The following is a 24,447-nucleotide window of genomic DNA, read 5'->3' on the forward strand; positions in this document are numbered from 1 at the left end:
TGTGGATATGGCATATCTAGACTTCCAGAAGGCATTTGATAAGACTGGAAGACTGACCAGAAGGTGAGACCGCAAGGAATTGGGGGTAGAGTACTAGATTTGGATTGAGGATTGGCCAACTGACAGAAAGCAAAGAGTCGGGATAAATGGGTCTTCTCTGGCTGACAAACTGTAACCAGTAGGGTGCTACAGGGGTCAGTCCTTGGATCGCAATTGTTATATAATTTGTATAAATGATCAATGCAAGCAGGAACAGAGTGTAACATAGCAAATTTGTGGATGGTACTAAAATAGATAGGAAAGCAGGCAGTTAGGAAGAGATAAAGATTTTATAGACATAGGTAGGCTAGGAGATTGGGCCAAAGTGTGACAGAGTTTAATGTAGATTAGTACGAGGTTATCCATTTTGATCGAAAAAAATAGAAAGGCAAATTATTATCTGCTTGCAAAGTAGATTCAGGATGGGCCTGGGAAGAGGGATTTGGGTATCTTTGTTTATGAATCGCAGAAAGTCGGTAATTAAATGGTTTCTAGAAGGAGATAGATATATTTCTGATTTTAAAAATGGGTTAAAGGGATTTGGGATATGGGCAATGGTTGAGGAGGTGGATTTGAGACCAGGAAGAGATCAGCCTTGATCTGACTGAATGGTGGAGGAGGCTTGAAGGGTTGAATTGCCTACTTCTGCTAATAATTTGTTTAAAATAATAATTTTTTTTAAATGTAAAGTACCCATTTAATGTTTTGCCAATTAAGGGGCAATTTTGCATGGAAAATCCACCTGCACATCTTTGGGTTGTGGGGGCGAGACTCACGGGGATACAAAGAGAATGTGCAAACTCCACACGACAGTGACCCGGGGCTGGGATTGAACCCAGGTCTTCGACTCTGTGAGGCAGCAGTGCTAACCACTGCGCCACCGTGCTGCCCTATTGCTCCTAATTCCTATGGTCCTACGTTCCAATGACCTCAGCTCTGATCTATATCGTATCCTGCTAGTTATCCAATTACACCCTGATCTAGCTCCGCAACCACCTTCTATTGTCTCTGTTTCAGCCAATTTTTAAAAAATACATTTTTATTGAAAGCTTTTTCATCGAACGAAAATAACATAATTATATAATATAAAACAGATGCTTCAAGTTGCAGTGTAAAAAGAACACAATCAACAATCAAAAACACATACAATCCTAACACCCCAACATTAACTTAAAGCCCCCTAAACAACTGATGGTGACAAAATCTTTGAAAAAGGAAATGAATGGCTGCCATCTTGGGTAGAACCCTTCTACCGACCCTTCATGGTATACTTGACCTTCTCCAAATGTAGGAGCTCCATGAAGTCACCCAACCAAACCGAGGCACTGGGCGGAGTAGGAGACTTCCACCCAAGCAGAACCTTCCTCTGGGTTCTTAATAAGTCAAAGGCGAGGACATCTGCCTTCACCCCAGTCTGCAGCAGTGGTGAGTCCGATACCCTGAAAATGGCCACCAGCAGACAAGGCTCCAGTTCGAAATTAAGAATCTTGACATTGTGTTGACTAAGGAGATCTGAAAGCTTAATAACTTGGAACCTGACCAGAACAGATTGGCTGATCCCTGAGAACACCCCTCACACCTGTCGTTCACCCCCGAAATGAAACAACTCGTCCTTTCCTTAATCAGATGAGCTCTGTGCACCTCCTTGAGCTGGATCAAAACTAAGCCGAGCGCGAGAGGATATGAAGTTGACCCTGCAAAGAGCCTCATTTCACACCACCTCATCCAGAATAGGACCCAATTCACCCTCCCATTTCACCTTCACCTCATTCAATGGAGCCAACTTCTGCTGATAGGATCTGGCTGTAAATACACCCTCGCCAGACCCGGCCAAAGATGAGATCCTCTCCAACAGAGAGGATAGTGGTGCCAAGGAAAAAGAACCTTCCACAAATAATCACAAATCTGGAAAATATCTAAACCAATTGGTACCAGAAATTGCTAGCAGACCTTCCCACCATAAACGTATCTCCAAACTCTTTCCTTCCCATGACCTAAATGTCGAGTCTAAGCCCGCTGGCACAAAGAAATGATTACTACACTATGGGCCAACGACGACATGTGGAGCTAAATTTAAAATGCCATCTGAACTGTGTCCAGATTCTCAGGGTGGGCACAACAGGATCCAAAGAAAATCTTGCAGGAGAGAATGGAAGTGAGGCAGTTACTAAAGCACCCAAACTAGAGCTTGCCACCAGTTGCCCCCATATGGAACTCTGATCACTAAGCCACCCCAGTACTTTCTCAATATTAGCAGCCCAATAACAAAATCACAAATTGGGTAGAGCTAAAACACCTAACTATCTATCTCTATGGAGGAATGCCCTACGGATCCTTGGGGTCTTGCCTGGTCAAAGAAATGAAAAGAGGACACTACTTTATTAACTCTGATAAAGATGGATTTGGAGAGAAAAGTGGGGGGGGGGGGGGGGACACTGGGGGTGGAACAAAACCCTTGGGAGGACATTCATTGTAATAACCTAATTTTAATAATGGGCAGCATGGTAGAACAGTGGGTAGCACTGTTGCTTCACAGCTCCAGGGCCCCAGGTTCAATTCCCAGCTGGGCCACTGTCTATGTGAAGTCTGCACGTTATTCCTGTGTCTGCATGGGTTTCCTCCGGGTGCTCCGGCTTCCTTCCACAAGTTCCGAAAGACGTTAAGTAATTTGGACATTCTGAATTCTCCCTCTGTATACCTGAACAGGTGCCGGAATGTGGTGACTAGAGGATTTTCACAGTAACCTCATTGCAGTGTTAATGTAAGCCTACTTGTGACAATAAAGATTATTATTATTATTATTATTGAAGCCTGTCCGCCAAGGACAGCAGGCGGTTATCTCACTTCTGCAAGTCAAATTTGACCCCATTCACCAGACTAGCATAATTTAATTTTGGAGCGAGGCCCAATCGTGGGCCACCCGAATTCCCAGATAACGAAAGCTAGTCGGGCCAGGTGAAAAGGCAACATCCCCAGCCAGGCCCTACACCGAGAAGGAGCCAATGGACATCTCTGCCTCATCCACCCTATTCAGTAAACTAATCCAGGATATGAACCTTTGCCAAACGAAACCTCCCGAGAATCTGAAAGAGAGAGCCCCACTCCACCGTATCAAACGCTTTTTCGGCATCCATGGAAACAATCATTTCTAGTTCAGGCACTTGAAAGGGCGAAAGGACAATATACATCAGCCTGCGTATATTGGCCAACAATTGCAGACCATTGATGAAGCCTGCCCGGTCTTCCAAGATTATCTCTGGGAAACAGTGACTGAATCCCATGCAAGCACTTTGGCGAGTATTTTAGTGCATCCATTGAAGCGAGATGGGTCGTAACGAGGGTCCTTGATCTTTTTCAGGATCAGGGAGATAGAGGCCTATGCAAGTGTAACAAGCAACGACCCTGGGACAAGGTGTCATTGAACATGGCTAATATTAAAGGGAACAACTGTCCTGCAAACCTCTCATAAAACTCAATGGGTAATCCACCAGGACCAGGTGTTTTGCTCGTCTGCATTAACCCAATCCATTCCATTACTTTCACAGAGCCCAACGGGGATTCCAACTCTCCCTGCCTCTCCCTCTCCACCAATGGGAAAAAATAACCCTCCAAAAACTCCATCCTGGCCGATCTCACGTCCGGGGGCTCCGACTTGTAGAGATCCAGATAAAATGTTTCTGAAGCCACGTCGACCATAGATGAGGCGAAAATCAAACTGCCACCCAAGTCTTTATCTGCACAATCTCCCGGGAAGCTGCCTGCCGCTGCTACTGATGAGCTAAAAGGTGACTGGCCTTCCCGTGTTCCAGAAAGCCCCCTTCTAACGTCGCAGATAGCACACCGCTTTACTTGTTGAGCGCAATTCAAAATGTGTCTGCAGCTTCTTCCTAGTCGCAAGAAATTCCGGGGTAGGGGTACAATCCACCCACCTCCAATCCAGAGTCAGTCGTTTCTACCAAGAGAGGTCATCCAACAACTACTTCGAGAACAGGCCCCAGCACATTTAAGACAGCCACCAAATGCACCAGCAAGACAAAACAAAGAAAAATCTGTAGTCACCCTCAGCAAACTAACACTGCCTCTTCCCCCACCACTCCGCCACCAAACAATGTCACATGCAAATGAACATACAAATAACAGTGAGGTGAACAAAAACCACAAAACCCTACTTCCCCTAACCCTAACCCCAAACAGAACGAAAACACTAAGCTCGTTATCTAAAACCAAACTTAAAAAATGAGCTGCAGCCACCCCCATCCCTCTGCACCCATTAACTAACTCTTTGGCTAGCAGGGCAGCCCCTACCCAGAATGGAGAAAAATACAAACAGAAAAAAGAGACAATATTTAAAAAAAACTTAAAACATTATACTCCAATAGGGAGTTATATATTAACAGTTGCAGCACGAAGAACAAAACCCCCATAACAGTAAGCCCCCCCCCCACCCAAATCCAACTTAAAAATACTCATCCCACACAAGAACAAAGAAACACAAATGTGTACAAGAAACCCTGACAACTCCCCAATTCCACATGCCCATCCCCAAAATCTAAAAACCTGTCGGAAACCACCGTCAACTCTCACCCAGAGCATGTTTTTTAACAAAAGATTCCACCTCCTCTGGCGCATTGAAAAAGTAGTCTTTAGTCTCAACAGTCACTCTGAACCATGCTGGGGACACCATCCCAAATCGAACTCTACTCTTATAGGGTGACTTTAGCCTTGTTAAAAAGCTGCTTTGCCAGCTCCCCACCAACATTTTGATAAAGCCTGATGGCGTGACCTTCCCATTTACAGTTGCGAGATCCGTTCCTTTTCCTGGATAACAGCCTGTGATGGTTCGTTGAGACTGGATTCTTATCAAAGTGTCCGATGGGCTCAACCCAGCTCGTGAAGGGATGTGAATCCACCCTCCCCCACAGTATTCTGTGGGGGTTGGGCCTTCCTTTCTCTCCGGCAACCCCACAATCTGAATATTCTGCGTCCTGGAGTGATTGTCCAAATCATCCACATTGGTCCTCAGTGCAGCGGCCTTCACCATTTTCTCCACCGAAGAGCCCTGAGAAGTCTCCGATTCCGTAAATGAACTTCTACCTTCAAGTTTCTTTGCCCTACTCCTGGACATTTCCCTTCTGTGGGCATCTTATACCGCCACTCAAGTGGGATTTTAAGCAAAAATAACCCCAGCAACTGGGCGATAAGGACTAAAATAAGACTTTTCACACTAACTTAATTGAAGCCTACTTCTGACAAGCTATTATTATTATTATTATTATTTTTTTTTTGTATATGTCTTCCCCAACATTATGCCACCAGAAATAAGGTTCAGCAAATTTTTAATCCAGTTCAGAAGCTGCTCACCTACACCTTCCAATCTCGTGCCACATGAGAGATTGGTCTAATAGTCAAAATCTAAATAAGCATCCTGTCCCACATGGTTTGTTATCTTCTCCAAAAATTGAGGATTGCTTTGAAGTTTGATGTTCAGGCAAACTGAATCTGACCTATGTTACGCATTATGTGCAAACGCTTAACACCATTATGTTTCATTTGCTTTTATTTCTATCCCTTTTCTTTTCCTTGATTATTTTGTTGCCTTTTGTGCATTTCTTTCACCATCCTAATCTTCTTTTCTGAGTATGAATTGCTCCTGTAATGAATTGCAGAATGTCACATCTGTCACTGTTGTGTAAAATTTGTAGGACAAAAAGTACATAAATAATAATCCTTGTGTACTGAATTTTATAAAGGCTTCCTAACTGTTTTCAGGTTTTTTAGAATTAATGGAGTCTTAAATGAACAAATATATGGGCAGTGGGCCCATGGGGAGTGGGCAGCACGGTAGCATGGTGGTTAGCATAAATGCTTCACAGCTCCAGGGTTCCAGGTTCGATTCCCAGCTGGGACACTGACTGTGCGGAGTCTGCACGTCCTCCCCGTGTGTGCGTGGGTTTCCTCCGAGTGCTCCGGTTTCCTCCCACAGTCCAAAGATGTGCGGGTTAGGTGGATTGGCCATGCTAAATTGCCCGTAGTGTCCTAAAAAGTAAGGTTAAGGGGGGGGTTGTTGGGTTACGGGTTTTGGGTGGATACGTGGGTTTGAGTAGGGTGATCATGGCTCGGCACAACATCGAGGGCCGAAGGGCCTGTTCTGTGCTGTACTGTTCTATATGTAGTTAAAAGTGCAGACTTTTATGATGTAATAACTGTTTGGGTTTCAGCAACCGATCAGATGCTACATAATGAAACCAAACTTCTTGTAATTTTGCCTGCAACCTTATTTTGATTTTTAAAAAATATAACAATATACCATTTTAGTTTAATTTTATAAGCAGGCCAAAAAACAGTTTTAGTACAATTATTGAGCAAGACCTCAATAGGTGATGAAATGAATCGTCGTTTTCCAGTTACTGAATGAGCCTTCTTTAAAAAGAAATGCTGCTTCCTGACTTGGAGCAATCAAGATGGATTAGGGTGTAATCACAGATCTGTAAATCTGCTTTTACTTTGTTCAAGCAATATGCTCTGATCTTAGGGCAGGACACTAACGCAATATTTCTCTTTCTCACAAGCCATCCTGTGGCCATATCTACTAGGAACCTGATAAACTCAATACTGAGAGTTGATCTTCGCCCTGTTAAGTCAGGACAGGCATGGAACCCAACATTTTAAAAGTGAAAGGATATTTGTTAATCTACTGTACCACCCAGAACCTATTTTGTACTTTTAATTTGAACAAGGATTAATTATAAGGAAGTTTAGTAAATTGTCTCCTGCAGCAAAGTGATTTAATTTCTCTACACAAATGTTAATCAATATAATTAAAACCATTTTAATGTCAAAATTTGAGCTATAGAGTTTATAAATGATGAGAATTTATAATCAAGCCGTTGACGCATTGTGGTGGCTTGAGGTAGGCGAGGTTTACAAAATTGACCTTTTTGCTTCTGGGTGTTGGATTTTAAATCCAATTCTGGTTGATTGTATTCATCTAATCATCTTCGAGTTGTTGTAAAAAAAAATCTTCTATGGTACTGATTTGAACAATCAATCCATTTCTTTATGTTTGGGAGTCTTAATAGGGCAAGGTCTGGATTTAGTAAAAGGTTCACACCAGCCTGGTTGAAATATTTTGGGGAGATTACTCGGATAGTTGATTAATCTAACCCTGTTGACATAGTATATTTGAATTTCCAGGAAGCCTTTGACAAAGTTGATTTATGAAATTGAGTCCTTAGTGGGATTAGCAGGCAGACCCTGGGGTAGATAAAGAATGGGTTGAATTTCTGTTAGAAGAAGTGTAGTGGTTCCCGACTGTTTATTCGTGGAGTTTCATAGGGATTGGTGTTACTTCACTGTATTAGTGATATAGTAAGTCCCCATATAATGTTGGCCTGATTTTACATTGTTTCATTTACATCGGCAAGTTAATGGAGCTTGCAATCTCATTGAGTGTCGCGAAATTTGTTTTAATGGCGTTTCTCAGGTGACCCAATTAGTGCCATTGTGGAGCAGCCTCTGGCAGTCTAACTCCAATGTGTGGCCTATTCTCCCTGGCTGTCGAGCAGTTTTATTCTCCTCAGTTTGCGGCCTTGCTGCTCACTTCCAGAGGCTTCACTCTCAACAATGGTTCAGGACAGGGGGCAGCAGGGTAGCATGGTGGTTAGCATAAATGCTTCACAGCTCCAGGGTCCCAGGTTCGATTCCCGGCTGGGTCACTGTCTGTGTGGAGTCTGCACGTCCTCCCCCTGTGTGCGTGGGTTTCCTCCGGGTGCTCCGGTTTCCTCCCACAGTCCAAAGATGTGCGGGTTAGGTGGATTGGCCATGCTAAATTGCCCGTAGTGTCCTAATAAAAGTAGGGTTAAGGGGGAGGTTGTCGGGTTACGGGTATAGGGTGGATACGTGGGTTTGAGTAGGGTGATCATGGCTCGGCACAACATTGAGGGCCGAAGGGCCTGTTCTGTGCTGTACTGTTCTATGTTCTATGACAGCACAATAGCATTGTGGATAGCATAATTGCTTCACAGCTCCAGGGTCCCAGGTTCGATTCCGGCTTGGGTCACTGTCGTGCGAAGTCTGCACATCCTCCCCGTGTGTGCGTGGGTTTCCTCCGGGTGCTCCGGTTTCCTCCCACAGTCCAAAAGATGTGCAGGTTAGGTGCATTGGCCATGATAAATTGCCCTTAGTGTCCAAAATTGCCCTTAGTGTTAGGTGGGGTTACTGGGTTATGGGGATAGGGTGGAGGTGTTGACCTTGGGTAAGATGCTCTTTCCAAGAGCCGGTGCAGACTCGATGGGCCGAATGGCCTCCTTCTGCACTGTAAATTCTATGTAAAGACAGAGAAGTGGTGAGTAGAAGCATTTTGAAAAATCTTGCAGTGTATTAGCCCCAGCTGGGCAGTTGTACACCATTGGGACTGGCTCTTTCACCGCCCTGGAGCTCCCGCATCGGATTAGAACTGGATCTTGAATGGGAACGCAGGTTCAGGAGAAGCAAGTGTGTGATGGTGAGTCAGGGAATGCGAGGCTCAGAAAGAGGGTGGATTGGGAGCGGCGGAGAAACTTAAGTCAAGAAGATTGAATATGGGGAGAAGCTGCAAGTCGAGAGTTGGAAGGGGATAGGGCCATGGGGAGGGGAAGGATATGCAGGACTAGGAGAATCAGGGATTGGGAGGTGCAGGAAGCAGGATTGGCAGTGAGCAGGAGGTACAGTAAGTAGAAAGTTACATTTTTCTTTGATATTTCAATATTTTATTTTAAAAGTCATTTCATTTACCAATGTAGGAATTTAGCAATGTAAAGCATTTCAACTTGTATGGTACGATGTTTATTGTGATAAGGAAGGTCTGACAGAACTCAACTTCAGTTTTAACGCAGGTTCCCATCAGAATCAGTTTTTCAGTTAAAGTCACAATTTTCAGGAATGCAACCAGAACTTCAGTGAGGACTTGCTCTATTGGTACAGGCAACAAGTGGCTAGCACTGTGACTTCACAGCACCAGGGTCCCAGGTTCGATTTTTCTGCTGGGTCACTGTCTGAGGAGTCTGCAAGTTCTCCCCATGTCTGCGTGGGTTTCTTCCGGGTGCTCCGGTTTCCTCCCACAGTCCAAAGACGTGCAGGTTCGGTAGATTGGTCATGCTCAATTGCCCTTAGTGTCCAAAAAAGTTAGGAGGGGTTATTGGGGTACATGGATAGGGTGGAACTGAGGGCTTAAGTGAGTCGGTGCAGACACGATGGACCGAATGGCCTCCTTCTGCACTGTATGTTCTACGTTCTACATACATGGGTAGGGCTTAATCCCAAGAAAGGATATACAATGCAGTGATCTGAATTAAAGCTTGTTGAGTGGGAAGGAGACATAGAGATGTTATAGTTCATGAGATTTGATAAAGATTCCTGATTCCTAAAAAGCCTTAATTATCATTCTACACTTCGAACTGGGCCGTTGTACTCTATTTTAGGCTTTGAGATGATTTGATTAAAGTATTTTAAAAATGTAGGACCAAGCTGTGCAGAACAATTCATTCAGTGAGAACATTTGTGAGAGCTGGATGGGTTCCCGGCTGAGGCTGATATAATTCATTGTATGCAAAAGAGAAGTGAAATGATGTTGAATTGTTTCACAGTCACAGTTGTTTCCTGGAATTTGTTTTGGTCCAGGAGATGGAGGGAAAGTTCTCAACTATTTCCTCTCCCTGAGTTAAACTAGAGTTTTATTGGGGAGATTCCATGGTTGCTGATTGGGAGGTTTGAGTGGCATGATGATTAATTGTACCATGACTTAAAGGATTAGGCTATGTGTCCTATCTGATCCTTGCCTCTCGTCATTTTCACATATTGATAAGCAATATCCATTTCTGAGAAGGTACAAAGATAGTGTGAGAAATGAAATTCTGCTAGTGGTACGATCGGAATATTTGTAGGGTTGAGAATCAGGGACTTTGTGGCAGTATTGGAAGGCTTCCACATTGAACTTCCACATTCTCCGATATGCCTGATCTGTAAGTACTACCAGATACAAAGTACAATAATATTCATTCCCCAAAGCGCACACATTGCCTGTTGGCATAAATTTCATCATAGCATGAGGTGAGCAAGGGATATTAACAATGATACAAGATCAATATTTAAAGGTGCTGGAATCCTGAAATAAAGACCGATAATGCTGGAAATATTAAGCATTTTTGACTGCATATTTTAGAACATAGAACAGTACAGCACAGAACAGGCCCTTCGGCCCTCAATGTTGTGCCGAGCCATGATCACCCTACTCAAACCCACGTATCCACCCTATACCCGTAACCCAACAACCCCCCCCCCCCCCTTAACCTTACTTTTATTAGGACACTACGGGCAATTTAGCATGGCCAATCCACCTAACCCGCACATCTTTGGACTGTGGGAGGAAACCGGAGCACCCGGAGGAAACCCACGCACACAGGGGGAGGACGTGCAGACTCCGCACAGACAGTGACCCAGCCGGGAATCGAACCTGGGACCCTGGAGCTGTGAAGCATTTATGCTAACCACCATGCTACCCTGCTGCCCCAAAGCCCCTGCATTTTGTAGCAAGAAACAGATTTAATGTTTCAGGTCTATTGAATGTTGTTTTTTCGATAGATGCTGCCAGTTTGGCCAGCATTTAAAAAAAACTTAATCCTGTTTTGATCTGAGATTTATGGGATCAGCTTTTCATTAAGAAATGTGGAATTCCATTTCAGTTAGTGCAGAAATGTTCAACATGAGGGCAACTGAACATTTCATTAGATCTGTGACCTGAGATGAGCATCTGTTAATTCGACCTTTAACAGTGAAATGATTTTGACAAAATGCCTGTTTAAAATGCATTGCTATTGTGTTGCCAGCAATTCAGAATTGAAATTTAGATTCTTGGGTGTTAGATTATACATGGTTTAAGATCAGTTATGAATGAGCAGAAACCTAATGAGACGAACCACGTAAATATTGGTGAGAAGTAACTTGCCTATTGGCTCTTCAAAGTCTGTCCACCATCTAGAGGGTTTTAGTCATGCGTTTGATGGTATACTGTCCACTTACCTGGATGAGTGCAGCTCCAATACTTGAAGCTCAACACAATTTAAGATGAAGCAGCCCACTTGATTGGTGCTCCATCTACTACCTTAAACATTAATTCCCCCCACCACTGGTGCACCATGGAAGCATAAGAGGTGCACTGCAACAACTTGCCAAGGCTCTTTTACCAGCACCTTCGAAACCTGTGATCTTTACCTAGAAGAATGAGGGCAGCAGTTGTGTGAGAATATCACCAGTTCGAGTTTCCTTCTGAGCCACACACCATCCAGGCTTGACTATATCATCATTCCTTCACAAAAACCTGGAACCTCTCTCCAGCACTCCAGGTGTACCAACACGAAATGGACTGCAGTATTCAAGAATGCAGCTCACCAGGAGCAATTGTGGATGGCAGCAAATTTAGGCCTTGCCAGTGATGTCCACAACCCATGGACAAATTAAACGAGACTGGTATAATAATTCCCTTTTATCGTGGTATTTTAAATACACATCTTAAATATATTCTGGAATAGATATTTCTTTTGCTATAATCAATTCTTGTTAAGTGAATATTCAGCTTCCTATAAACAATAATATGGTGAAACAACATTGGATAAGCAGTTCTTGAAGTTATAAGAATTTTTACAAAATATTAATTGCGAAATCATACTTGAGTAACAGAAGAAAAAATAATGTATTTAAGGATATTGTAGAGGATAAGGAACGGCTTTTCAAACAAAGTACAAAGGGCAGCACGGTGGTTAGCATAAATGCTTCACAGCTCCAGGGTCCCAGGTTCGATTCCCGGCTGGGTCACTGTCTGTGCGGAGTCTGCACGTTCTCCTCGTGTGTGCGTGGGTTTCCTCCGGGTGCTCCGGTTTCCTCCCACAGTCCAAAGATGTGCGGGTTAGGTGGATTGGCCATGCTAAATTGCCCGTAGTGTCCTAAAAAGTAAGGTTAAGGGGGGGTTGTTGGGTTACGGGTATAGGGTGGATACATGGGTTTGAGTAGGGTGATCATGGCTCGGCACAACATCGAGGGCCGAAGGGCCTGTTCTGTGCTGTACTGTTCTATGTAAAGGACTGGGTGCAGGTGGCTGAGGATAAAGTAAAAGGTAAGAGAAATAGAAAAGTGAGTTGTAAAGGACAGCAGAACCTAATCAGTTTTGCATTGGTTTTAATAGGAGTAGATGGAAGTTAAAGGCACAAGCAGAACTGTTGAAGATAAATACAATTATTGGCAGGCTCAATAATTTGTTCACATCAGCTCTCGAAGGAGGAATAGACAAATTTCAATCATGAGATAAGGGGCTAAATGATCTATAACATATGCAGAAGTTTGTAAAAAATGGGTTACCCAAAAAGCACCTGGGGTTGCAAATGCCAGGGATTGTATTAGTGAGAGGTAGCACAGTTTTGTGAAGGGGAGGTCGTGTCTCACTAACTTGATAAATTTTTTTCGAGGAGGTCACAAAAATGATTGCGGGTAGGGCAGCGGATGTCGTCTGTATGGACTTCAGTAAGGCCTTTGACAAGGTCCCTCATAGCAGACTGGTACAAAAGGTGAAGTCACACGGCATCAGAGGTGAGCTGGCAAGATGGATACAGAACTGGCTAGGTCATGGAAGGCAGAGAGTAGCAATGGAAGGGTGCTTTTCTGGTTGGAAGGCTGTGACTAGTGGTATTCCGCAGGGGTCAGTGCTGGAACCTTTGCTGTTTGTAGTATATATAAATGATTTGGAGGAAAATGCAACTGGTCTGATTAGTAAGTTTGCGGATGACACAAAGGTTGGTGGAATTGGGGATAGCGATGAGGACTGTCAGGATACAGCAGGGTTTAGATCGTCTGGAGATTTGGGTGAAGAGAAGGCAGATGGAGTTTAATCCGGACAAATGTGAGGTAATGCATTTTGGAAGGTCTAATGCAGGTAGGGAATATACAGTGAATGGTAGAACCCTCAAGAGTATTGACAGTCCGAGAGATCTAGGTGTACAGGTGTACAGATCACTGAAAGGGGCAACACGGGTGGAGAAGATAGTCAAGAAGGCATATGGTATGCTTGCCTTCATTTGCCGGGGCATTGTGTATAAAAATTGGCAAGTCATGTTGCAGCTGTATAGAACCTTAGTTAGGCCACACTTGGAGTATAGCGTTCAATTCTGGTCGCCGCACTATCAGTAGGAGGCTTTAGAGAGGGTGCAGAAGAGATTTACCAGGATGTTGCCCAGTATGCGGGGCATTAGCTATTAGGAAAGGTTGAATAAACTCGGTTTGTTCTCACTGGAACGACGGAGGTTGAGGGGCAACCTGATAGAGGTATACAAAATTATGAAGGGCATAGACAGTGGATAGTCAGAGACTTTTTCCCAGGGTAGAGGGGTCAATTACTAGGGGGCATAGGTTTAAGGTGTGAGGGGCAAGGTTTAGAGGAGATGTACGATGCAAGTTTTTTAATACAGAGGGTAGTGGGTACCTGGAACTCGCTGCCGGAGGAGGTGGTGGAAGCAGGGACGATAGTGATGTTTAAGGGGTATCTTGACAAATACATGAATAGGATGGGAATAGAGGAATACGGACCCCGGAAGTGTAGAAGATTTTAGTTTAGATGGGCAGCATGGTCGGCGCAGGTTTGGAAGGCCGAAGGGCCTGTTCCTGTGCTGTACTTTTCTTTGTTCCTTGCATCTGAGAATCCTTGGGAAAATAAAATAGGAAATTAGTAGTGCTATAGTTCCGCTAGCGACAGCGCCGCTCCCGGGGAGATACTCAAGGAGTCCGGTAGTAATAGCTTCGTTGAGAATTTGGAGGCAGTTGCGACAGCACTTCGGGTTGGGGACAGGGTCAAGGGAAATGCCGATTCGGGGGAACCATAAATTTGAGCCAGGGAAGTGGGATGAAAATGTTCGGAGATGGGTGGGCAAAGGAATTAGGACAAAAAAAGATTTGTTTCTTGGGGGTCATTTTGCAGGGTTGAAGGAACTGAGAGCGCAGTATGGGCTGGAGCAGGGGAAATATTTAGATACATGCAGGTTTGAGACTTTTCCAGAAAGGAGATACAGAACTTCCCAGTAAATCCGGCTTCCACATTGCTGGAGGAGGTGCTGACGACACGGGGACTGGAGAAGCAGGTAGTATCGCTGGTATACGGGGCTATTTTGGAGGAGGAGAAGGCGCTGCTAGAAGGGATCAAGGCAAAGGGGGAGAAAGAGGGTATGGAGGAGGAGTTCTGGTGTGAGGTGGTCTGGAGGGTGAACGCCTGCACCTTGTGTGCAAGGTTGGGGCTGATACAGGTGAAGGTGGTACATAGAGCACACATCACAAGGGCGAGGATGAGCTGGATCTTTGAGGGGGTAGAAAATCTTTGTGAACGTTGCTGGGGGGGGGGGGGGGGGGTTCCCGCCCCGCCCCGCCCCGCAAATCACGTTCATTTGTTTTGGTCCTGTCCAAAGCTGGAGGATTACTGGAAGGAGGTGTTTAGGGTAATCTCTGGTGGTGCACGTGAAACTGGACCCGGGCCCTTGGGAGGCTATATTCAGGGTGCTGGACAAGTCGGGGTTGGAAACGGGCACGGAGGCAGATGTTGTAGCCTTCGCCTCGTTGATCGCCCAAAGGCGGATCCTGGTAGGGTGGAGATCAACCTCTCCACCCTGTGCCCTGGCGTGGCGGGGGAACCTGCTGGAATTCTTGATGGTTGAAAAGGTCAAATTTGAACTAAGTGGAAGGATGGAGGAGTTCTACAATTCATGGGCATTATTCATTATGCACTTTCGAGAATTGGATCACATCGAACATTAGGAGGTTTGGGGGGGAGAGGGACTGTATGTGTTAATGGTGACTATGGGTGATTCCTGATTTCTTTCTGTCATTTGTTTATGGTAACATGCGGGTTAATGTCTGGGGTTTGGTGGGAGGATGGGATTGTTGTTATTGATATGGGGATTGCATTTGTTACTGATTATTGTTTATTGTTGGGTGTAAATTTGGGAGAAAATGTGAAAAAGGAGAATAAAAATATTTTTTTAAAAAGTAATGCTATGGTTCATATTTTTAATAATTTGATCACTGGACAAGTAGTTGAGCTCTGGAGCGATGACCAGTGTAGTTCTACTATTCAAAAATAGATAAAGACATTAACCTGGTGGGTAATTTACGCATCCATGCAAATGGTCCTTTGGCCTTCATTGCGAGAGAATTCGAGTACCGGAGCAGGGACATCTTGCTACAATTATATAGGGCCTTTGTGAAGCCACACCTGGAATTAAGATTTACCAGACTGATTCCTGGTATAACAGAACTGACATATGAGAAGAGATCGAGTGGGTTAGGATTGTATTTGTTGGAGTTTAGAAGAATGAGGGGGGTCTCGTAGAAATCTATAACATGCTACCAGGTCCAGACAGGATTGATGCCTAAACGATGTTCCCAATGATGGATGTGTACAGAACCAGGGGTTACAGTTTGAGGATACGGGTAGACCATTTAGGACAGAGTTGAGGAGAAATTTCTTCACCCAGGGAATGGTGAGCCGATGGAATTGGTTACCCAGGAAGTAGTTCAGGCCTAAACATTGTATGTTTTCAATAAACAATGAGATATATCACTTGGGGCAAAGGGGATCAAAAAATATGGGGGGAAAGCGGGATTAGGCTATTGAGTTGGATAATCAGCCATGATCATAATGAATGGCAGAGCAGGCTTGAAGGGCCGAATGGCTTCCTCCTGCTCCTATTTTCTATGTTACTACAAATGAATATTTAAAGGACACAATTGAGTTGATTTAGAAGTAATAGATGATGCCTTACAAATGGACTGGAATTCTTTGAATCAGAAACTAAATTCTTCAAGCAGGGTGATCTAGGTGGATGAAATTTACTTCAATTTTCAAAAGATGTTTGATATAGTTCTTCATTTAAGGTTAATAAGGAAACATAAGGTTTATATATTCGAAGGTTTGTCTAGAAGCATTGAAAATTAGCTTCGTCATGAAGGAGGCAGATCGAACATATCGTCCTCCGTGGCGAAGAATGATGTTTGCTGTTGATTGTGCTTAAAGTTACCCACTGAGGTTTTGTGGCTTTTGCAAGGCAACTTGTGGCATCTGGAGTCTGGTGCAGCACAACCCCCTCTTCTACAGATGATCTGAGACATGTGAACAGGACAAGCAACAGCATGTTTCTTCAACCAAGCAGACTGAAGGAAGCTGACAGAGGCGCACACAGTCTAAACTAGAAAGTACAAGTTAGAATATTTAATTAAATGTAAAAACCTTGACAGAAAATGAAATAAATAAACATGAATGTAAAGAGAGGTAAGAAATAGAAGGCAAAAGTTAAAAATTCTTTCAATCTCCAGTAATAATTAACATCTGAAGAAATAAGTCTCCACATTTTCATAATTATTTTCAGTGCCAATGAAGTGGTTTTGTTGGTGATTAAGACTGAAGAGACAGTCAGAATTCATTTACCTTTAATTGGCCAGCCGTATTCTTTTCTGGCATGTCTAGTGGGTGAGTACCACAACTCAAAACTTCTGTGTTTCTGAATATCAAATCACTCCGCAAGCGATAGGTGTAACAAAGCTTATGGAGAAGCCAGAAAAATTGGACAGCGACTGCATGTGTGTAGGCGCTGGTAGTTGCTGTTTGATTTACTCCTCAACAATGTGAGTGCTTATAGCCTCCCCATTTTTCCTGACACAAAATCAAAGCCAATGAAAAGAGATCTCCCTGGAAAAAGGTACCATTCCCTTTGCTATTAACAATATTTGTGAATGACGGAGAACCAGGTGTGAATAGCATTACATTTGTAGCACCACAGACTTTGGACCAGTAATGAGTAGAAAAAAGTTTGGCTATCTTTGGAGAGATTTGAACATTTGCCGAGATATGACAGTTGGATTGTAATTGTACTAAACATAGTGCGGCATCATGGAACTGGCAACAGTAAATATATGTTTTTTTTTATAAATTTAGATTAGCCAATTATTTTTTCTAATTAAGGGGCAATTTAGTGTGGCCAATCCACCTACTTTGCACATTTTTGGGTTGTGGGGGCGAAACCCACGCAGACACGGGGAGAATGTGCAAACTCCACACGGACAGTGAACCAGAGCCGGGATCGAACCTGGGACCTCAGCGCCGTGAGGCGGTTGTGCTAACCACTAGGCCACCGTGCTGCCCCAACAGTAAATATATGTAATACTACTTTGGCAGAGGTGTTGCCACAAAGAATCAAATAATTACTAACCATACACCGAAACGACTTGTCAATGTGAGGCAGTTAATCATAACACCAATTCAGATACTAGGCTGCCTCTGGAGGGCATTGGGCTACAAGTGAGACCAAGGTCAGCTGACAACCTAACAGTGAGTCCAATTTTGGAGTCTGCTGTTAAGTTTAGTCCATCCTCACTTTTTGACATCGATGTATTTGAAATGGCTCAGATGGCAGTCATCAAAATATTCTAGACCTTGATGCGGGCTAAACTAGTGGACGGCACATTGGCACAGTAGTTAGCACTGCTGCCTCACGGCACCAGGGACCTGGGTTCATTTCCAGCCTCTGTTGACTGTGGAGTTTGCACTTCCTGTGTCTGCATGGGTTTCCTCGGTGTTCCGGTTTCCCCTCAGTCCAAAGATGTGCCGGTTAGGTGGATTGACCATGCTAAATTGCCCCTTAGTGCCCAAAGGTTAGGTGGAGTTAACAGGGAGTGGTTCTGGGTATGGTGCTCTTTCAGGGGGCAAGTGCAGACTCGATGGGCCAAATGGCCTCCTGCACTGTAGGGATTCTGTGATTCTAAGTTCTGAAATACAGCCCAAATGACTAAACTTTGTTGAAGATGTTAAAATAATAATTAAAGTGGAAGTAAGAAAGCTATCCACCTTGGACAGTGAGTATGTGACAAAAAGATACTGATATGAAATTTGGAAACATCAACAAGTTTAGATGCAAGATACATTTTCTCAAAGACTATGTGGAATAAACACCTGGCGAAGGTAGTCAATTCAGGAGCATTTGGAATATTTAAATAGAACCTGGTACAATAACTATTGAGAAGCAGAATTGAAGACCTTGGAACTATTTAGCCAGGCTCCTAAAGTTAATTTCTATGGGGTGGGAGTGGGATCAAACATCAGTGAAGTAGCTGAGCAACCAATGTTATGAGAGAAAACTCCTTCACAGAATAATCATCTTTGTTCTCTGGAGTAGCCTTGATGGACAGAACGCCATTTACTCACCTGGATCTATATTCTTACATTATCAGATATTTACAATAAGTTATTAGCAAGAAATGTTCTTTGGAGCTTTCTTTTTATTACTCTTTAGATATTTAATATTCTTCCTTTAGGTCTCTATACTCCATTCCCCATCAAGAAAACATGCAGGTGACTTGCTCCCAGGCCTCTGCCAATGTCGTCTTGATCTGGCTACTGGGAGGTGAGTGACAGTCGCCTGGGGTGACATCCTGTATTTGTTCCTTTCTGAGGAAGCAGCAAGCCTCCTGGAGGCATCCCCCCCCCCCCCGATGGCATGACTGAGAATGGATATTTACCAAGTATCCATGTCCTGAATTGCATGTTTTTAATTGTGTTAGGTTTTTTTACTGTAAGGTACTTTGACCTTCATGTCGATTGTACAGATCATACAAAATATTGTACTTGCATTATCTATGAACAGGAGTGTAACTACCGTAAAACGTATTATATTGGCACATAATCACTGATTCAACATTTACAGATCAGTTAAACGAGCGGAATGCAGAAAAAAATATTCTGAACTGAAATATTTCCTTATAAGGAATTAATATGTAGAATATTTTTGTCAAAATTAGAAATGATGGCTTTACTATTGCCTATAAAATGTGAAGGTGTGACTTTAGGCTGCTGTAGATCAACAGAAGCCACTTTGCAAATCATTAATTATTAGTTATCATTCAACGACTCTGAATGCTGTTAAATGTTTTGAAATGTGTGTTAGTATTGGGGTAGAACCTAAATTGGTTGCTGTATCTAAGCTATGTTGCAGATGCAGTTCTCTACTTGAGCATTGATTTTTCAAATCCAGAAGGTTTTTTGTTACAACCCAGAAGTAATTTTTCCCACATTTGATGCAAGTAATCATAAGCTGCAATAAAATTTTCTTTTGAAAAATGGTATTTAGAGTGGCTCATAATTAGTATCAATTTGAAAAATCAAATTAAAAATTGGGATTCCCATTACTATTCTCTTGATTTCATCTGTATGAATTTATCTATTTGAATAATTATGTTCAGTTAATTTTGATGACAGCCTTGCATTGTTGTATTGTTGAACTAAAGTACACAGTTTGACTGGCAAAATTCACTGAAATGCTACAGACAGTATTGATAATTGATTTCCCTTATTTAGTTTGGCTCAGAATAGTTTGTTGCTAGTGATGTCCATTCTTTGTCAGTTGCTAGTACTGGAACCTTAATTTCACATCCGCTTGTTTTTGTCGCCCAAGTAACCTCGCAAATAAAGAATATTAAAATGCTTTAAAGCTTTGGTATATGTATTACCATGGCAGAAGAAGCATGATTAAAGTCCAGAAAATAATAATTGGGCAAGCAAAATGGTTTTAGTTGGAGTCATGCTGAGGTTGTTGGAATTTGGGAAAGGGGAGGAATTGTCTTGAAAAGCCTGATCTCTCTCCTATTTTTGTGGTGGGAAATCCATTTAAACTCAGTGCACTGTTGATCCAAGAGCTTGCAGAAGATTTATTGAACTTAATGTCTCTAATGTGCAATAACTATTCCCTATAATTCTTTTATGCAGTAGACGATGTCGGAGAGAAGCTGGACCAGATGGGAAATGCACCAATAAAAATAAGCACTGATATTGAACAAGATGATTCTTCTAAAGAAGATGGATTTGGAGCTGAGGTCATCAAAGTGTATATTTTTAAAGCTGAACCAGAAGATGATGTGGAAATAGGTAAAAATTATGGTTTAATAGTTTTTTAATTTTTCAAATTAAGAGGCAATTTAGCGCGGCCAATCCACCAACCCTGAACATCTTTGGGTTGAGGGGGTGAGACCCATGCAGATGCGGGAAGAATGTGCAAACTCCACATAGACAGTGACCCGGGGTTCAGATCGAACCCAGCTCCTCCAGTGCTAACCACTGCGCCACCATGCTGCCTTCAGTTTAATAGTTTGAAACATGTTTTTTAAATACATAATCTTATTACCTGCACCAACTTTGCAATGGACAAAGATCTGGCTTCTAGTTTGAAAGTCTAATCCGATGCTTTAACATGCCCGTTCAGCACATTTGCTAACCATAATTGGCCAAATTTTCCATTTTCATGAATATTATAGCCAGAATTATGTACAACATATGTGGACAACTGTTTCTTCACTAGAGATGTTCCTACGATTGACTTGATTCTTGATTGAAATGTACTGAAATACATTTAATTTTCACAACAATTATTTGTCTCTTCCTGGCTGTTTCCAATTGCATACTGTGGGGAACAGAAGGCCTGAGTGTTCAGATCTGCTATCCTAATGCAAATACATATCGTTTGTGGATGCGTAATTTTTTCAGTATAATCTTTTAACAAATTAAGCAATTCAAATTCATATAATGTTCATATCAGGCGTTGTCTGATTGGAAACAGAACTAAAGTTACGGTACTGGTTTATCTCGGAATTTTATTTATTCTTTAATCGTTTAAACTCTTAGTTGAAAAGGAAGCACAGAACAGGAAATGGCAATACAAGCCTATTTTTTCTGCCACATATGCACCTTTTAGACTGCAAAATGGTTTAGCAACAGTAACCCAACTGCACTAAGAGATTCGGAGACTAGATGACACATTTTGGACACAGGGACAATTGATGTAATGGCATCAGGGCAATTTATAAGAAGCAACAATAATTTTAATACACGATGGCAGTTGATGCCCTAAAATTAATAATTCTTGCTTCTCACTGGTAGGAGCACAGATAGCTCAGAACGCCTTTTCTCTTCTCTCCCTGTGTCTTCTTAAAACCCTTACAACCAAGCTCTTCAAGTAAGTTGTTTTTATCTTCTGCAGCCAGGGCCTTTCTGTGTTCTAGCATTGCCATTGTGCTTTGATCTTGTTATTTCATTTGTCAATGGTCATGGACCTGTGGTGTCAATTCCTCAACACCAAAACAATCTATAATTAACTTTATCCTGTATAACTATCTGCCAAACTTAATAATCAGTACTCTTATATCTCCATAATCCAGTGACTATTTATTTAAAAACATGATTCAGATAGCACTTCCGGTGGCGGCTATGAAGGAGTAAGTCGCACATTTGGTGGCTCCTGCTCGGGTTGGACTTTTGGACCTTTTCCGCCGATTTTTTTTTTACCAGACTTGAACTGTAAAACTGAAGACAGAGGCAATTGTGTACTGAATTCCCACATCGGTGCATGGAGAGAAGGACTAGAAATGGTCGTAAAGGCAGAAATGGAAAGACAGAGATGGCTTGGGCTGAAGGAGGACCGGACCTCTGGTTTGTCGACCCAGCGGTCAACGGAGCAGCTGATGCAAGTCATTCACAAAGGCTTTGCTAAGCAGAAACGGGACTGCTTGGACCCAATAAAAGAGTCGATTGAGCGGGTGGAGCTTAGATTGGACGGCCAAGATCGGGCGATCCAGAAGGTGGAAAAGGCGCTGGCTGAGCAGGAGGAACATCAAACTGCGGTGGAGTTGGAGGCGGGGATGCTGAGAGACGAGCAGAAGAAGCTCCTGGAGAAAGTGGAGGACCTAGAGAATAGGCCCTGCTGGCAGAACTTTTGAATCGTTGGGCTCCCAGAGGGGTCCGAAGGAGCAGACGCTGGAGCTCACATCGCAGTTATGTTTGAGAAGCTGCTGGGGGATGGGACATTCTCCCGACCCTTGGAGGTGGACAGGGCTCATAGAGCACTCGTGCAGAAGCCACGAATGGGAGAACCTCCGAGGGCAATGGTGGTGAGATTCCACAGGTACTCAGATAAGGAGCGCATTCTACAGTGGGCCAAGCTGACATGGAGCTGTAAGTGGGACAATGTATCCTGCGGGTCTACTAGGATCTGAGTGTAGAGGTGGCCAGGAGAAGAGCAGGCTTCAACCAGATTAGGTCGATCCTTTTTAAGAAAAAGCTGCAGTTCGGGCTGTTGTATCCGGCCTGTCTCTGGGTCACGTACAAGGAACAGCACTTTTATTTCGAGTCACCTGAGGACACGCTGGACTTCGTGAAAAGTAAAGGACTGGTGGCGGACTGAGAACTTTTGAACCTTTGCTGCAACGTTCATGGGGGTTTTTTGTTTTCTTTTTGTTTCTCTGTTCGTTTTTCTTTTTTTTTAAAGTTTCTTGTTTTTCGTTTTGTGGAAGCTGTTTGTAATGCCTTCTGTGTTGGTTTGGGTCCAGTGGCAGAGCTGAGTGTGTTAAGGTTTCCATTTGCACTGTTGGGGGATAGAGGGGTGCTTGTTTAAATTTTGGTGTTTTTTCTGTCGGGCAATTGTGTGGGGATTGTTTGATGCTGGAGTATGTTTGTATGGGCGGGGGAATGGTGGGGAGGGAACAATAGCTGGGAGACTATCCAACGCCAGGGATGGGGGCCACCAAGCTAGCTGGGCGGGCTAGCTCATGGAAGTGTAGTGGGGGTGTGTGCATATGTTCGGTTTATCAAAGGGGCTGGGTTACAGAGTGTTGTTACTCGGGGTAGGGGGAGGGAAATGTTCTGCTGACGAGGGAGGGACTTGGGCCAAGGGACAGAGAGGAGGTTGGAGGCAGAGTCTGCCTGGGGCGGGCCGGTGGAGGCGCGGAGGATGGGCAGGAGGCGGGCCCAAAAAAGAGGATGGCTGATCGGCGAAGTGGGGGGGGGGGGGGGGGGGGGGGGGGGGGGGCGCGGCAAGGGCAATGAACCCTCCAACTAGGCTGATCACCTGGAATGTTCGAGTGTTAAATGGGCTGGTCAAGAGGGCACGTGCATTTGCGCATCTTCGGCAACTGAAGGCGGACGTGGTAATGTTGCAGGGGACGCACCTTAGAGTAACTGACCAGATTAGATTGAGGAAAGGCTGGGTCAGTCAGGTCTTTCACTCTGGACTGGATTCAAAGACTAGAGGGGTCGCAATCCTGAACAATAAGCGGGTAGAATAGTTTCAGATGTGGGAGGTCGGTACATTATGGTCAGTGGGAAACTGGAGGGGGTGCAGGTGGTATTAGTAAATGCGCCAAATTGGGATGATGTGGAGTTTACAAAGAGGATGCTGGGGAAGATACTGGACCTGGACTCGCACAGGTTGGTCATGGGAGGGGACTTCAACACAGTTATTGACCTTGGTTTGGACTGGTCATGCTTAAAACGGGCAGGGTGCTAGCAATGGCAAACGAGCTAAAAGGGTTCATGGAGCAGATGGTGGGTGGATCCATGGAGATTTGGGCAGCCGAGGGTGAAGGAGTTCTCCTTCTACTCACACGTGCATAAACTGTACTCCCGGATCGATTTCTTTATCCTGAGCAGGGCCTTACTGGCAGGGGTGGTGGACGCGGAGTACTCGTCGATCACAATCTCAGACCATGCTCCGCACTGGGTTGACCGGCAGGCCAGTAAATACAGTAACCAGCGCCCGCACTGGAGGTTAGCTGTGAGACTTTTTGCTGACGAAGGGGTGTGCAAGTGGCTGAGGAAATGTATTCAGAACTACCTGCAGGTCAACGACACGGGAAATTTCAGCAGTGATGGTCTGGGAAACACTGAAGGTGGTGGTCAGGGGGGAGCTGATCTCGATACGGGCCCATAGGGAGAAGGTGGGCAGGCAGATACAGACCGACGGGTAAAGGAGATACAACACATCGATAGGAGGTATGCAGAGACCCCAGAGGCAGGGCTTTTAAGGGAACGGCGGAGGCTACAGGCGGAGTTTGGCTTGTTATCCACAGGGAAGGCAGTGGAGCAGCTGAGAAAGGCGAGGGGGGCGATCCATGAGTATGGACAGAAGGCCAGCAGAATGCTTGCACAGCAGCTTGGAAAGAGGGAGGCAGCTAGGGAGGTAGGGAAAAATGACGGAGATGGGAACCTGGTTGGAGATTCAGCAGGGGTGAATAAGGCGTTTAGGGATTTCTACAGTAGGCTGTATAGGTCGGAACCCCCTACGGGGCCGGAGGGAATGTGGCACTTCTTGGGGGGGCTGAATTTCCCAAAGGACGGGGAACTGGTAGAAGGGCTGGGGGCCCCGATCGGGTTGGAAGAGTTAGTGGAGGGTCTGAATTGCCATGCAGGCGGGTAAAGCCCCGGGGCCAGACGGGTACCTGGTGGAATTTTATAAAACGTTCTCTGGGATATTGGGGCCGGTGTTGTTGAGGATGTTCAATGAGGCAAGGGAAAGAAGGGTGGTG

The 24,447-nt window shown here is 44.1% G+C and overlaps 1 protein-coding gene across 5 annotated transcripts in view; it reads left to right on the plus strand.

The window, feature by feature from the left end:
• Window positions 1–24,447, plus strand: part of znf711 (zinc finger protein 711) — a 58,577-nt gene that overhangs the window by 17,477 nt on the left and 16,653 nt on the right. For 4 of the 5 annotated variants that reach the window (XM_038774149.1, XM_038774146.1, XM_038774148.1 and 1 more), the window contains exon 4: window positions 19,862–20,020. In XM_038774149.1, the coding sequence (XP_038630077.1) occupies window positions 19,862–20,020 (159 nt within the window). Of the gene's footprint in view, window positions 1–18,414; window positions 18,504–19,861; window positions 20,021–24,447 lie in introns of all 5 variants that reach the window. The other variant, XM_038774150.1, reaches the window with a different exon arrangement.

The sequence above is a fragment of the Scyliorhinus canicula genome, chromosome 17, assembly GCF_902713615.1.
Source record: "Scyliorhinus canicula chromosome 17, sScyCan1.1, whole genome shotgun sequence".
In the NCBI taxonomy this organism is placed as follows: domain Eukaryota; kingdom Metazoa; phylum Chordata; class Chondrichthyes; order Carcharhiniformes; family Scyliorhinidae; genus Scyliorhinus; species Scyliorhinus canicula.